Source organism: Catharus ustulatus, chromosome 1 (assembly GCF_009819885.2).
Source record: "Catharus ustulatus isolate bCatUst1 chromosome 1, bCatUst1.pri.v2, whole genome shotgun sequence".
NCBI lineage: Eukaryota > Metazoa > Chordata > Aves > Passeriformes > Turdidae > Catharus > Catharus ustulatus.
The window spans coordinates 59229714-59246909 of NC_046221.1; the positions used below are offsets into that span (position 1 = coordinate 59229714).

At 37.9% G+C, this 17196-nt stretch overlaps 1 protein-coding gene across 1 annotated transcript in view; it reads right to left on the reverse strand.

The window, feature by feature from the left end:
- Window positions 1-17196, reverse strand: part of NFX1 (nuclear transcription factor, X-box binding 1) — a 76125-nt gene that overhangs the window by 26254 nt on the left and 32675 nt on the right. The window contains 12 exon segments of the mRNA XM_033057520.1: window positions 3557-3630; window positions 3913-4143; window positions 4477-4556; window positions 5250-5369; window positions 7682-7790; window positions 8311-8393; window positions 9564-9594; window positions 11517-11614; window positions 12319-12536; window positions 12670-12769; window positions 13552-13691; window positions 15359-15430. Of these exon segments, the coding sequence (XP_032913411.1) occupies window positions 3557-3630; window positions 3913-4143; window positions 4477-4556; window positions 5250-5369; window positions 7682-7790; window positions 8311-8393; window positions 9564-9594; window positions 11517-11614; window positions 12319-12536; window positions 12670-12769; window positions 13552-13691; window positions 15359-15430 (1356 nt within the window).

Below are 17196 nucleotides of genomic sequence, written 5' to 3' on the forward strand. Positions count from 1 at the left end.
GAAGAAGACAGATTGACTGTTTTCTCACTAGACTACAGAATGGAACTCTATTTCTACATCATCAAGTTTCAGCAGTCTAATTTAGTTATAAATCAAGAGTTTACTCTCATCTCCCTCAACTAGAAGTGTTAATACGAGTAAGACTAACAAAGGGACATGCTTCTTATGCAAGGCAAATACTCTTTCACCTCACTTGCTAATTAAACAAGATAGCTGACCATATAGTTCTAACTATCATTTCATCTGATTCTTCCTTAACTGTATGCAACTAAAATCTGTAAAGTGAATTTATAGAAATTTGCTTGGAAAATATGGTTAACAGAATCCACAAAGAAAGGACAAAATGCCTACTAAGATCATTACTATTTTCTTTATAAAGATTCTTCCTAATTCCCTTCAATAACAAGTCTTCCCAGTCTCCTTTGCACGCTAAAATTTGTTAACTAAAATATACAGCAATTTTTAATGGAAATATGCCACAATTTTGTCAAACAAACTCCTAGAAATGAAACATTGTATCCTCTTGATCTATATTTTCTGTTACATTCACATAAAAGGATGTTTGTTTCTATATGTTTATGTTTTTCATCACATTCAAGGAACAAACCACCTATTAGGAAGGAGGCTAATCATACTACATAAAACAAAAAAATCACGGAGAGGCACTTCATGTTGATCATCTGATGCCCAAGTCTAGGTAATGGGACATTAGATGATATGACATTATCATTTGTGCCATATGTACAGATATAGCAGCACAGACATTTCCTGTTCCCTTGGGCATTCTTTCACCATTAATTCACTGACAAAGCCCAAAGCTGTTTCATAATTTCTCTAAAATTTCTGGAAAAACTTGGATACTCCCCTAATTTGCTGACCTTTACTTTATTGCAGGGTTTTTTTTGTTTCAGGTTTTTGCTGTTGCTGTTTTGGTTTGGTGATAGGTAGGAAAAACAGGCAAACTCATCCCCACAAAATCAGATCTTTCAGGAACCTGAACTGCTGGAGTTACCAAACTTAGCTGGCACATTACTCTGACAAGTCAAGAGTAATTTGTAAGCACACATGAACACATTTTATCTGACACAAACACTTGCTTTAAACAGAAGTTTCTTTCCCTTCCTCTAGACTTGGGCTCTGATTAGAGAAATAAATACATATGTATTCACCTTACAAATGCAAGAACTCTCATTAGCTTCAAAGAGTCATTTTCCTTGCATGAATATTTTTGCAGTGCCTGAGCTATAAAATAGCAGAGAAATAATAGCCTTCAAAAATCTGGACTTGTATATTATCTTCTAAACTCATCATTAATGACAGGCATCTGTCAATTTAAACTGGTATTCAAAGTTCAGGTAATCTTCTCATTTGTATTTATAGTGATGAAAATACCAAAAATACCAAACTTCTGTACATGTATCTTGCATTCAACTTAGTACTGACTAAACTGTTCTTGATTGTTTCTAACTAGCACATTTTTCTCCTTGCTTTTATTAGGCAATATTAAGTACCTAAGCCAAGGTTATCTTCTGTCAGAACAGAATGGACAGTGTTTAGCAGAAACCAAGCAGCATACCCTAAGCTGGGCTAGGATTAAAAAAAAGGCCCTCAGATACAAGTTCCAAATAAAACCATCACTAAGAAGCTTTCTTTAAAAGACATGAAGAATCTCAGACTTTGGTCACCTAACAAGTAGGATACAGAGCAGAACTCTGATCACATACCAACTCTATAGACTTTTTTACTCCCTTTCAATTACAGCCTCAGAATAAGATTTTTTAAATTACATTATTATTATTATTTTGCTATATTAATTTCAAAAGTTCCAAGGCCCCACTTTTCTTCTTTTCCTTGCCCATTCCTTGCTCTCTCTCCTATGAGAGAGTAAAATAAGTTTAGACATAGGTTCTGGAGATTGTTGCTATAGAGTTGGGTAGGGCTCAGTTTGCATATTAAGACTCAAGATTTAGGTGCCAAAGCTCTCCTGCCTAAATTTAGCTAATTTTAGAATTACAGTAATTTCACGACCATAAGGCGCACTGGACTATAAGGCGCACCCCCCCAGGAGTCAGCAAATTTCGCAACTTTGTAGATATATAAGGTGCACCGGACTATAAGGCGCAGGTTTTTTTTTGCCGTGAAGACCCGTGCCGCATGCAACAAAGTAACTAATTAGTAACAGAAATCCGCGATCATGGAGTTTACTGGCAGGGGCTCAATTTGGAAACATTTTTCACAGATCAGCGTAGGCTTTCAAAGGTAGCCCCAGGTGCCCTCCCCATGCAGCGGCCCCTGGCACTCCCGCCCGCCCCCGGTGCCTGCAGGCGCAGCTCGGCGCAGTCGCAGGGCCGCCTCCCCCTTGCGGCTCCGTGCTGCCGCGGTGCTGCTCCCCCTCGCGGCTCTGCGGAGTCGCCATGCCGTTCCCTCGCTCAGCTCAGCGTTCCTGCCGTGCCACCTGTCCCTCACTGGGCTCGGCGCCACCGTCATGCTGCCCGTCCCTCGCTAAGCTCAGTGCTCCTGCTGTGCCGCTCCCCCTTGCGGCTCCATTGTGCCGCCATTCTGCTCCCCCTCGCAGCTCCATGGAGCAGTCCTGCTGCCCGCCCCTCGCTCGGCTCGGCGTACCGCGGCCCCGCCTGTCCCTATCAGATGTGGCTCCGCTGGCCCATGTTGGTCGTAGCCCCGCTGGCCGCACCTGCCCCTATCAGCTGTGGCCCCACTGCCCTCAGCACTGCAGCCCCGCTGACCCCTACTGGCTGTGGCCCCGCTGGCCAAGGCACCGCAGCCCCGCCAGGCTCTATGGGCTGTGGTCCCTCGGCTCAGGCCGCCGCGCACAACAAAGTAACAAAGTAGTAATGCCTCCCTGCCCGCGCTGCTCCCAGTGCCTGGGGCCGCCCGGGTCCGCCCCCTGCCTTCCTGCCTGCGCTGGTCCCGGTGCCTGGGGCTGCCCACGGCGGCCCCCCATCACTACTTGGCGCTCCCGCGGCGCCGCCCCTCCTCGCAGCTCTTACTTCCGGGGTGGCAAATGTCACAACTTTGTACATCATATAAGGTGCACCTGACTATTAGGTGCACTTCCGGGTTCAGGGAAAAATTTTAGTCAAAAGGGTGTGCCTTATAGTCATGAAATTACTGTACTTTAAATCACTCTTCATCATCCATCGTCTCTACTGACTAGTTTCTATCACGTATGATTGGAAACTTGGATAGCAAGTCACACATGGACTGCAATCGCCTGAATTTGGACTTGACAAATTTGTCTGTACCTAATTGCTCTGTGTGGGTAGAAAAGAGTTCCACATGTGAGAGAGTCAAGCTTTGACACACCACCAAAGTTAGACTAACAGTAAAAAAAAAAAAAATGTGTTCCAATACAGCACAGCTAATATGAAAGCTCAGGGAAATACCAATCCCCCACAAAAACATCATATGTCAAAGTAAAAAAAAAAAGAAAAAAGAAAGGCTTGTGAACTAAATATATTTAGTTAAGTCTGCAATGTAATCAAACTGCAAAGCAGTAAGTCCACTAAGGAATTGAAAGAATTACTACTGTACCAACCTTTGATATGTATTGGATGCTTCTGAGCAGATCATACTCTCCTTTCTTCTTCCACATTCACACTGAAGTTCAACCTGCCATATCACACAAGTGAGCAGCTTTTTAAAGTTCTGTCTTTTTATGGCCATGGAGGGGTGTAAAGGATATAAACTTATTCATTTTAGAATTCCCATTTTAGTGGAATAATGGCTAACTAAAAGTGAAGAAAAGTTTTATTTTTAAAATCATCAGTATATAAGTTCATGGAAAAAATGTCATACTATCAATACACAAACATGTCACAACTGTTACTGGCTGATAATTAAACCCTACAATCCACCTGTGACCTTGCAGTGAATTTTCTTTGGGTATCTAACCTTTGCAGAGCAGGATGTTGTTGGGCAGGGTGAAGAAGGATGACACGGAGCCATACACGGATGATTACAATATAGCCTTGGAATAATACATGGTTGTTTACACTCCTCATCTATAAGACACTCCCCTTTATGACAGATTCTTTTACATTTGTGCATTCCACATTTTAACATCTGATTGCAGCGAAGTCCACAGGAAATGTCAGTGAGATGACAAGGAATATTACTTCGCAGCTGAAAGATGAACAGAAGAAGGTGACAACTAACAGCAAAAATTATCAATGGAAATCTCAAAGCTTTTAATGTTTCACACCTTCATTTGCCACTGTCCACATAAGAAACTTAATACTAAACAATCTTAGGTCAAAGAATGAGTTTTGTTTTACACTATAGTCCAATACAGCAGTTGGTTTGAATGCATATGGAATAAAAGACATACTTCTCCAATTTAATCACATTACACTCCAACTCTAGTAACATGCTCGACTTCATAGAAGACACAAAAATCTAAGCCTACAGTCCTAAAAAATTGTTTAGTATTCAAAAACATTAATTGTCCAGACTTACTTCATGCTTGCCCATACACCATTTCTGAGTGAGATAGGTACAGGGGGGACATTTCTCCTCACTATGACATGAATGGTACACTGCAGTCACAGAAATGCAAAAATTGTAACAGTTTTATTAGCATACTTCAGTTGAATGCAGAAAAGGAGACAGTAAAGATTATTAAACATGAGTGGGCATTTCAAAACTACACAATTTATGGGAAAGGAGAATGCATCATGAAAGAATAATGTATTCTTTAAAAATAATGATGCCAAGTGTTTAGGTGAATATTCTCTATACACTCTAAATTAAAAAGCAGGTAATTTTCTAGCTTGTGAGCAGGGTTACACTCTCAGACAAAATTTGTCAGAAACTGCTTGACCCATGTGATTTATTTCATCATCAGCCAATATAATTCCAAGAAACATAAAAACTAACTGTTCCCTAGATTACCCTACTGTTTCAACAGAGCACTTGATCTTTGGAATACAGCATTTAATACGTTGGGACTAATAAGAAAAAACACCACTGCTTTTACCAGTGAGAAGTACCACTAGTAGTATTCATTGCAAGTCTTCAGCTGGTTGGCTTTTAAGTGTAGACCCTTGGACATATATTTTCAAATAGACCTACATACACTTTTCTACATTTTAATTAAAAAAAAAAGGACAAAAAAACCCCCCCACAACAACAAAAACCCACCACCACAAAACCAACCAACCAAAAATCCAAACAAACAACAAAACCAAGACCCAAAAAAACCCAAATCAATACTGAATGGCTTAACTTACCTGGATGATCGCAGTCATGTGGCCTGGTGCATGCTTTTTTACACTCTGGTGGCTGAGTGCCACAGGGAACCGGGGGGTAAATCACAGATTCACCACAATAACAAGTTAACTCATCAAAACCTGGGGAAAAAAATGTCAAATATATCCTAATGGCTACATCTATTTGCATGTTTCCTAAATGAAAAATCTTTACATAATATGCAGATGTTTTACTCCAGTTTCATTTTTTTAATATTAAGGACTAATATTAGAAATTAGTGAATTTATTAGCTTTCATGACTCCTACAAGAAAATTAAGACTATGATGACTTGGTTAGGAATTATGCTTTGCTTTTAGAGTGGTTTTTTCACATCAATATTTTGAAACAGCACAAGCAAAATGTTCCTGTCAAGTTGAAAGCTTTGCTGTTTTATCTTTGCTCAGACATCTCTCACCCATATGGATAAGGAACAGATATGAAATTTCCTATCTGAAACATTTTTCAGCTTTTCAATGTTTTTTGTTATGTTCAGAAATTTCTCAAGTCTGGTTATTTTTTATGATTTGTTCCATCAGTTAAATCTCAGGCTACTCATTTGTCCATGTATCTTGAAGTACAGCAGTTAGTAAAAAGAACTGCAATTTTTGTCTAAGGACACTAAATTACAATAAATTACAGCAAATAAGAATGCTAGGGAGAACAAATTGTTACGGGTTAGAAGAAAGAAGTAGAAAGCAAAAGTAGAAAAGATTCAGAATGTCCATGGACTTCCTGTTGAAAGGAAGCATGGGAAAGGGTAGTGCTTTGTTGTCCCTCACCTCACTGCAGGTCTGCTTCAAAGCTGCAAATCTTCCTTAGTCCAGGAAGATGAAAGACTAGACACCAAGGTCTTTGGAAGACCTCAGTGTTAGACAGCTACACTGGTTGGTTGCTACTGATGAGAAATGGTAAGTGAAGAATCTTGTAATGAAAAGTCCCTTACTTGCTTGCAGTAATCAGGATAATGGGGACAGAGTTCAGAGAGGTCTGATCCAAAGAGCACAAATACAGTATCTGAATACTTTTTTTTTTAAAAAATGCACTGTCTCTAATGCTGACATTATTTCTTTTCCCCAAGAGATGTATTCCTGTCTTGATGTAGATTGTGTATGCATAAAGAGACCCTGGTACGGAATGGGACCACACTTAGCAGCACTGAGGAAATTAGACTGGAAAAGTAAAATACCTGGGAAGCACACAGAGGTGTAAACGCACTCTTTGTATGTAGTATTGTAGTATGTAATGTAGTATTGCACCTTGATGTCAGCCCTCACCATTCCTAGCAAAACCAGTAGTGGAGATGAAAGCAGGGGCAAGAAATCCAATCTGATGAGAAGGTAAATAAATGATTTACAGTTGACCATACCATGGCATTTGATACCATGGCTGATACAAACCAACTGCAAAGTGTTGGCTAGACAGGTGAATCAGAGTTAAGAATCAGATTTCTGAATGCTGAGAAGGACTCGCCATCAACTACAGGTTCAGAATATATGTACATATATGTATATGTATATAGAATTATACAATATATGCCTCTGAAATCTCAACAAGCAGCATCCAGAGAAAGCAAGTAAGTAAGATCTTTAAAGACACTGCTTAGTTAATTTACCTCTGAATATATTCAGAATGGGAAACTTCAAGGACACAGAGGTTTAAGCCAAATTACCATAATAATCTGGTTTCTGTTTTTCCTGTACTCAGAAAATACTCCACAGGAAAGACTGACCTCTGGATTGTATCATATTCAACAGTGGAGCAATTTATAGTGGAGTCATCCCATTTAACAGTGGATGCAATCCTTAGGTCTCCTTTAATCAGAGAGTGAAATACAATTCTCAAAAATATTGTAGCAATGTGGAGAAGTTTAATGACCTACAATATTAAACTCATGGAATTCAGTGAAAATAAACAACTGCTCAGAAAAATCTGTGCATTCTGACTCGACTAAACCAGAAGTTACTAACAGAACCTCTGAGACATTAAGATTACTATTTTGCTTTGTCAAGAGAAATGTTTGGTCACAGAAATACTTATTTTTCTAATGAGAGAAGCAGTCAACACGCACATCATATTCATAGGCTATTAAGACAGACTACAATGACGTTTCAAGCACGGTGAGCTTCAGAAGTTCTAGTACCTTCTCTTTTCCAGGATGTTTCCATGAAAAGTTGGTCTCCATAAAATGGAGGACTTTGCCTATGTCCACGTGCATATAATATAGGAGAGACACATATACTACTGCAGCTAAGGCACTTTGAGCTGTAAATAGTATATCCTTACAAACTACATCACCTGTCTTTCTCTTTTTCACCAGTGTGAAACAGATCACAATAACTGGTCTGAATCAGACAGAGACATTAATGTATTCCTAGAATAAATAACGATTTTGTATTTTTGCACATAACTCACTTGTTTGCCAGCATGTTTGACAACTGCCCCGATGGCAGGGTTCTTCACATCTATGAAGCCCACAGTTGAGTTTACGACCACAAACCAAAGAGCACTTATGTTCTGTGTCCTAAGAGATAACAAAAAAGAAAAAGCAGAATTTAACTATAAACTCCATAGGTTATTTTTTTCTCTTTGACATTCCAATCTCCTTCTAATAATAGATTGACAAAACTGTATGGTACAAAAACAGCTTAGGCCAAATCTATACAGTTTTCCCATCACTCTATGGATACACAATTTTTAAAGTAGCTTCTGTTACAGACACATCTACAAGGTTTATGCTTCTTCTATTAATATGCTTTCCCTCTCCATTCTCCCTGGAATCACTGCATTGACAAAAAGCACCTTGACACTGATTTAACTGCATTTAGGCTGAAATGTGGTTTTACATTCATAATGATACCTATAAAAAAAAACTTGCAAAATAAATGCAGACACAAACTTTTTGAGCATGATCAACACAGCTAATAGAGAATGAAGATGCACAAAAATGGAAAGATACAAAAGAAAAAAAGACTGTTAACATCACAACCAAAATCAAACACACATCACATCAAGAAATTTTATAAAACTGCAGGTACACTTACCACACAGCAAACTTCATTACACTTGTGTCGTCCACACGATCTCTTCTTGTTGCATCGCTTGTCACACATGAATGTAATAGCAGCTATTAAAAAAAAGAAAGTTCCCCAAAGTCCTAACCTTTAGGGTTTTGTGTATGCAAAGAGGATAAAACCTGCAATCACAGTATTCTGCTAAGGCTGTTGCTGGGCATGGTCTAGGAGAGACTAACACAGGAGAAGCCAGCAAGCAAAATTTTTAATTACTTGTTCTCCTTCACAATTATCCCCATGTGGGCACTTGCTTTTCTTTAAAGAAAGCCTTATTCAAAAGGATTTTGGAAAGCAGAATACATGAAGCTTGTTTATTTCCCCTTAACCTTCACACTATAAACTCCACACAAAAGAACAAAGGAAACAGGATATTCTGATACACTGAAGTACCATAAACATCCAATTTAAGACTGCTTAAACTCGTGGGGCAGTAAAAGTCAGCTAAAAACAACTACTGTTATATGCTCATGAAACTACTGCTAGCAAAGAACATCCTTATTACCATACACAGCTAACAAAAGGGAATCACTTATGGATTCCATGAGAGCAAAGTCTCCATAGACAAAAGCTCAAATTAGAAAATATGCATATTACTTCCTTATTTATCTTGTAAATAAATATCTCAGTAGACAGGGATCAATAAAGCAAAGATTCCTCTGAGGGGAACTTTGAGGTGTTACATCCAGAATACCAAGCATCAAATGGGAATTCTCTGCCATGATCAGATGTAAAGACCAGCTGCAAAGATCAGCACCATACAATGTGAAGCAGAATCATAGCTTGTATTTCCCCAGAAACATAGGCAAGATCAGAGCAAAACTATTACACTGAATCTGAGCTGTGCAAGTTGACCAAAAGTCATACAAGATGATGGGGCAGTAAGAGGGGGATGGTAACCTATCAAATATGGCAGGTGACATAAGAGACTGTAGAAAATAAAACAGACATTGTCTGAAATCTCTGAGATCAAATGCAAAGAAGTCTTTCCTTATGTAGAAGGTAAATGAAAACTAAAGATGTTTATTTCCAACCTTATTCCAAACATAGCAGCATGATCAATAGCATGAAAGAGCAGCAGAAATAACCAACTTGGCATAGAAATATGGATAAAAGATGCAGTACAGATCAGCTGTTTGCCAACTTTGCCAATCAAACCCCAAATTACTATGGGCTGTGATAATTTTTAACCAATTTTACATTACTTGTGTATCATAACCTTGTACCTTTATTTCTGAGAAGAGCACATGGGATTTCCTAGGAAACAAACAAGGAGCCATTAGATTAAAATAGATGAAACAACTGAAACATTATCTAGAAAACACTTGGTCACATGAAAGAAGCACACTCAGTTTCCATGTGTATAACACATCTGTATACAAAAAGTGAAATAAAAACTGGAAAAAATATCCTCAAATCTTTTAACACAATATTTGTTCCTTAAGGATTCAATACCAATTGAAAAAAAATACGTAGTTTTGTATTCGCCACTTAATTCAGCAGAATTAAGTGTCACTGTAAACTGAGAGAATCAGGCTTGTCCCAAGAAAACAGAAATCTGCATAATGGAAACCAAAAGAGCTCTCCCAGAGAATACTGACAAGAGTGCATAAATTTGAGCTTTGACAATTGTCCCAAAAATGCGAGTCTGACAGAAGAAGCCAAATGCTACAATCTACAAAGTTATACCTAAAGACTTCAACATGAAAATGAAATGTGGTGGATGAAAATAATGTTGTTGAAATTTGAACCATTCACCACAGCTTTATATTCTAAGCTGTAATTTCTGAGTATCACATTTTTCATCATTTATTTAAATTATCACTGTAGTTCACTCTTTTTAAAGCAGCACGTTTCTGGTGTGTGACAAACTTCATAAACTATACCCAAAACCTCACTACTTTATTTCAGGATTCAAAATGCAATCTAAAGCCTCTACCCTATAACTACCTTCAGCAAACTTGTAGCAGAAAACTGTTCCAACCTCTAGCAAACTCTCAGTCATTGCAATGCACCTACAGATTTATATATTCAAAAGCCACCTCTACTTGCAGATGATATATAACAGGTCAGAAAAGCCATCAAAGCTTCTGTGATAGTAACCAAAAATTTCAAAGCTATGATTACAGAAAGTAGCATAGTTTAAAAATATAATAATTACTAAATAACAATAGCTGAGGATCTGCAGGATGACTGTATAAATGTACAAAAAACAGGAATCAGTAACAACATAGTCTCTACAAAAACTTCTACAAGGAAACTAATACAAGCTATTACTACAGAGTTTGAATTAGGTTGCCTTTCTCCAGTTTACTCTTGGCAACACTATCAATTCCTTATGCTATAAAAATACTGTAGAATAATAGAGGATTCCGCAGAATGTTTACACTAATGGACCTCTCTTCAAACACTGCCAAAATACAGTAATTTCACGACTATAAGGCGCACCATTTTGACTAAAATTTTGGTCCGAACCCAGAAGTGCGCCTTATATATGGAAAAAGTTCGGAAATTTGCCAACCCGGAAGTGTGAGCTGCGAGCCGAGCTGGGACCCGTGAGAGCTGTGGCCATGCGGGGGGAGCCAGGAACTGCGGGAGCCGCAGCCGCCAGGCAGGGGGACAATGGGACGTGGCGGGACCGCCGGCCGGGGTGATGCTGGGACCCACGGCCACCAGGCCAGGGAAGCCAGGAGCCGTGAGCCGTGCCAGCCGGCACCGGGGGCGGGTGGGAGTGCCAGGGGCCGCGGCACAGGGAGGGCGTCTGGGGCTGTGTTTAAAGGCTACACCAATCTGTGAAAAATTTTTCCAAATTGAGCACCTGCCAGTAATTCGTTACTTTGTTGCGCGCGGCACAGATTTTCACTGCAAAGAAAGAAAAAAGTGCGCCTTATAGTCGGGTGCATCTTATATAATATACAAAGTTGCAAAATTTGCCACTCCCAGAAGTGCGCCTTATAATCCAGTGCATGTTATAGTCGTGAAATTACTGTACTTTAAAAATTGCCTTAATAGTGAAAAGCATGTTACCACTTCACAGTATAAACTGGATACCATGTATCAGTTAGTATACAACATTGGTTCTTGCAAGCAAGGAACATGAATTTCTTTATGCTTCTTCAGCTCCTTTTTCTCCACAGTTTAAAAAGCAGCAAAGATTACGTGTTTCTGTGATTACTCACCTTTTTTTTGAAGCCACACCTACAATAAATATTCGATGTGTGAGAACACGGTTTACAGTCTCCTTCGTGGCAAAGGCTTTCACATGTGTGAATGAACTCTAGTAAAATGAAAATACACATATTAAGAATAAAAAAAACCTATGACCTGGAACTTCATATTTATTAGGAGCATACTGGTCAACGATACTAAGCTTATGCATAGTTGGTTTTATTTCCTTATTTTGAAGCGTTATCATGAATGTACAGCCAGACTGTAGGCTCTGCAGTGTTTTTTACATTCATTTTGCTTGAAACTCAAAATTGCGAAATATTTATCTCTTGAAATTAAACATTTTAAGATCACTTTTTGTTTTGTTCTGTTTTCAAAACTATTGATATCAAAGGGTTAATCTAAGAACAAGGACTTTGTGTACTTTTAACAGAGAAACAGGTGTGCCCTGCTTCCAGAGCAAGGAGAGAGGGAAGATAAAGGGACTGGGGGAGTGAGTACAACTGGCTTAGGAATTCAACCACAGCCAAAATGAGACCATAAAAAGACTGAGCCAGGAGGAGAGTTTTAAGGCAATGAGCAATTGTAGTATGTATGAGAATTCTGCAAATTGTGAAGCATATGTATGTAATTAAGGTAAGTTTGCAGAGAATTGGAAAGCACGCTAGCTGAAGCTATCCCCCCTGCAGCTGGTGCCACAATAAAGAATGCCTGCTTCTTAATGCTGCATTCGTATTAAGGAGTTCTATTCACCAGACTTTCAGTGACACAGCGAGATACTTTGAATACTCTGATACAGAAATGTCTAATTACCATAGCTACCACAAGACAGAGGTTTCCCACACGTTTTTCCACACGATGGGATAGGATCTGTGCAAATTTTACGTTCAACACATCCTAGTTCCAGTAACTTGCTGAGAGGAGTCTGACCACAGGGACAACGATATACAACTTGTGGAAGTCGTGGACAGAGCTGGCAAGGTTGAGGATGGCATATCTGCTTACAGTTGTGCCTCCCACAATTTAATTTCCTGGAAAAAAAATCAAAGAAACAAAATAGAAAACAAGAAAAAAATTGTAAGGGGAATCACCTAAGAGAATCACAAGTCATTGTGAATAGAATGACCTTTTTCTTTTTAAAAGCCCAAGTTATAGTGATCTTACTTGCCACATATATTCTGACATGAGAAACTTCCGAAACCATCAGAGAACTCTTCCTTTGATCCACACAATACTTCTTTAAAGTTGCTTCCACAGTAACATACTGAAAAAAAGCAATGTACCATAAGAAAGCAACACAAGAGAGTATCAGTGACAAAACACCTCCAGCAAACAGAAAAAGGTAAAAAGTGAAAAACTGTTAGTCAATTTTTAGAAAGATTGACTTGTAATTTTCTGTATAAACTGTTCTATAAAGTTATTTATACACTGGCATACATACTCAGTCAATTTGATTTCCATTCAAGAGTAACCTTAGAAAATCTTAACAGAAATTATGAGAAGTTTGTTGAAATGTGTTTTCCTACACATTTTTTCTATTTTTCTTCCATGTACTGTCTAATTAATTCTTATAATTATAGTAAAAGATTCAGTAGGATCAGGACAATTCAGGTAAGAAAGGATTAGTTAGCCCAAACCCTTACCTAAATCACAATCAGCAATGAGATCAGACCACTTTACTTAAGTGTTTTATTCAGTTGGTCTTGAAAATCCCAAGAAAAGAGGTTTCTCTTACAGCTAGTCACAAGGAATTTAAGCTCATTGTCTCTCATCCTTCACACGTGCATAGGTCACTTGTGTCTTCTTAAATTACTTATTAGCTACTGAAAGGCCACTACTCAGTCCTCTCAAGCTAAGAAAGTCCAGTATCACCAGCCTGTCCTAATAAGGCACACACTCCAACAGCCTAATCATCATGGCAGGATTCCAACAATAGATTTTTGTTGTGTTAAGCAAAAACAGGCACTTGCCTCTTGGTACTGATCTTCTCCACCCTCTTGTTTTCATTGTATAGGGTGGATCTCTGCAAAGCATTTGGGTACTTACCTTGCTGTACTGTTAACTGGCAAGGTGAACATTTTCCTGCATGGCACACTTGAGTACAGCTGTGCTTTCCACAGTTTAAAGTATTTCCACATACATTAGAACAATGAATTTTTGTTGACTGGCCACAGCGAACTGAATGACTGTAGAGAAATGACACCACAGCCTGTCAGCTACTTTAACATCGATACAGTATTTAATAAAAATGAAAATACATTTTCAGTAAAATGCCAGAATCTTCAAATGGCAGCATAATTTATTAATGGAAGTTTTTAGAAAATAACACCCCTCGTTTTTCCCTTGCTTCCCCTCTTCCACCTCACTAAAGTAAAATTTTATCACAGTAGTTAGTCTACGGAATTTTTCCTGAAGAAAACAGGGGAAAAGAACTCAAGATGATACCAAAACTTGAACCTAATGTATGAACTCATGTATGCACTGTCAGAAAAGCAAGTATTTCCAATACAGACATCTTTCTGAAGATTTAAACATCCTAAATCCACTGAATGCAATGAAGATAGGGATATGGGCCTTAACAGTAGGTCAGATGTCTATGAAAATAACTGAGTTTGTAATTAAATTGTCAAAATATGGACAAAAATTAATTCGCCTATTTTTACCATCTCTGGATGGCTCATACAATGGCTGTAAAAGGTGTACTTGAAATAGTAATTTTAAAACATCCTAAAGTTGGTGATGCCATACCATACACCCTGGATGCTTAGACAGTACATATGAAACGCTATTTTGAAGTGGGTTTTAAGTATCAAAGTACTATTACAAAAATCAGCAATCTGGTGTAGTAACTGACATCTGGGAAAAAAAATAAAACAAAGTTGTTGCATCTATTAAACTTCAAAATGAAAGAAGCAGCAGTCAGAAAAACAACAACAAAACAAACAAAACCCAAACAAAAAAAGGCAACACTCCTAAGCAATAAAAGGGGGTAATAGTACTGTGGAAGATAAAATTCAGTAATCTGCAAGCAATCAATTTTTCTGCTGAAGACAAAGTGCTTTTATCTACAAATACTGCCACAGAAATACCACCTTCTGAAAAACTAAGATTGTGTAGTATTAGATTAAAACTCTGAGAAATAATTGCAAAAATCTGAAAAAATCTTTTTTCCAGAGCAAGAATGCTAACACTGAAATAGGTTTATATTTGTTTCAGTTCTTTATTACACAGAATCAGCTCTAGGTAAGTAGAAAAAGGGATTCAAAATACTCAGGCCAACTGATGATGAGAGATCACACATAGCATAGGCAGTACCATATTGCTATTGGCAATGCATATGCACCAAACATGCAAGGAAAAGAACACTTTCAAGTCTGGAATACACTATAGACTTCTCTGTACAGTTTCTGAGAAAAGAATGCTATTTTCGAAATTATTTTTTAAATTAAGTAATTAAAGACCCCACTTCATTCATACAAAAAAGATGAAAAGTTTTTTCTACTAAATTCTTTGAGCCTTCTAGCAAATAAAATTAATAAATACTAGTACGGGATTTCAAAATCAAATCAACCCACCAACTGCTCAGACAATTCAGCTACATGTACCATAAATTGGTAAGTCTTTTTTGTTATTTTTACTTTCTGTTTTGAAAAATTTAAAGTAACTGCATTTTTTCAAAATACAAAATTCGCCAAATCTGTTTAACCACAAATAAAAAAGACAACTAAGATTAAACTTTGTTCAGCATATTTTTAATAAATTACTAGAAAAAAAATAGTATATAAATTTTTACACTGTTGTTTTGTTTGTTTATAATAACTAAACTTTGTGTGCATAGTAGAAGCATTCTTACCTTGTTTGTCCACATTCACATGTTTTTGTCACAAAGGCTGGGCATGAAGGGCAAGGTCCTGGGTGGCACAGACTTAGAAGTAAGTAAAAAGAGCAAAGTTAACTTTAGCTTTATTACACTCCCAGAGACACAATCCACCACAACCCAACGTCATTGCATTATCAGAACATTATACAGGATTCTTACACTCACTCCTGCCAGGTGTGAAAGCAGTCTTAACACAAGAAAATAATATTTGATTATTAGAATTGTATCAGTTTCAAAGGTCACTAATGTTCAAGGAAAAACTGTATTCCTGTTGCTGTCAAATCAACACTACTACTAACAAATCAACTCTGCTACTGACACACTTGATATTTTGCATTTCACCAGCAAACATGCATCAACTCATCTATGTTCATCATTGATAACACCCAAAACAATCATCTTGTCCAAATCATTAAAATATTTATTTCTTCGGTGATCTTAAACACAATAGAGATAAAAACTTTTCTAATAATTTCTTCTTTTGAGTTGGTGGTTTTATCTTTGAACTCAGCACTTCTAGTGCCATCTGTAAGAGGTCTTGCTCCTCTTCCTGTAAGATAATACATGGGAGAAACAGTAAGTCTGCCTCAGTTTATTTCCTGTGACTGTCATCAATTCCAGTCCTTTACATATCAGCTCTTGCCTCCTGCTTCAAGAAACACTCTTGAACACTAGATGTTCCCTATCTATATATAAGACCGTAGCTGGGTACAGACAAGGCCAGGTTTGTGAAATTATACTTAACTATCTTGTCTGCACTCTTTCTTAGGTAGCTCACAGTTCCCTTCATTTGCAAAAACAGCAGCTCTCATTTGGAGCAATTATTATTGGTCAGAAATGACCAGCACAGACATCCTAGCCAAAAGGAAAAGAAAAAACCAGAAACATCAGAAAACCCCATGAATACAGACTACTCACCTACATGGTAACTAATAAATTCCTCAAGGACAGTAACTACTTAAGCACTAATTAGTACACATTTACTACAGTCATACACAATATAGTTGAGTCATACCTCCAGCTTGTCAACAATGGTCTGGCTTCCTTTCTTCCTCTACCACTCCTCCCAGCTGACAATAAGGCCTAATCTATCACTCAGCCCATGCCAGCTCTAACAGTAAAGCCAAGCAATTACACAATAAACCAACTCAAATCAATCAAAAATCCCCCATCACATAAAGCAAATCCAAAAAACAAACCATCAAAACAACCATAACCCACTGTCTTTTGATAGGTCAGTTTTATGACACATTGAAGAGTTGAAAAAGCACCAGAGCAGGCACAAGGAAAGGGAGAAAAAAAGAAAAACTGGATGGATACCCAGTAAAGCAGGAAGAAAGCGAAACCACTGAATTAATTAAAACTATATTGTGGAACTTCAGACAATGAGAATTAGCATGCATTCCGCAACACACAAGAAAGCGTATCTTACTAGAAAACGTCTTGTAAAAGGACTGCACCATATATTTCACTATCTTTACTTCAATTCTCACAGATCATGTAGAATTTTAAAGACTGGATGCCAACTTATGAACTTAGAAATCAGATTAAAGTAGCTACAAATTCAAAATACTATAATCTAGATCATAATTTGGAAAAGTGAGAAGGTACATAATCTTCAGAAGTTTTGCCATGTTAAGTTTTTTACCTGGTATATTATTTCTCTCAGCACTGTCATATACAAGCAATACCTAATATTTCCTCCACAACCCCACTCCTGGCACACTTTCTGATGATACTGTATCACACAACAGCAATTTATATTGATCACAAATATTTTAAAATTGTAAGCACCAGTAACAGTAGGCTGC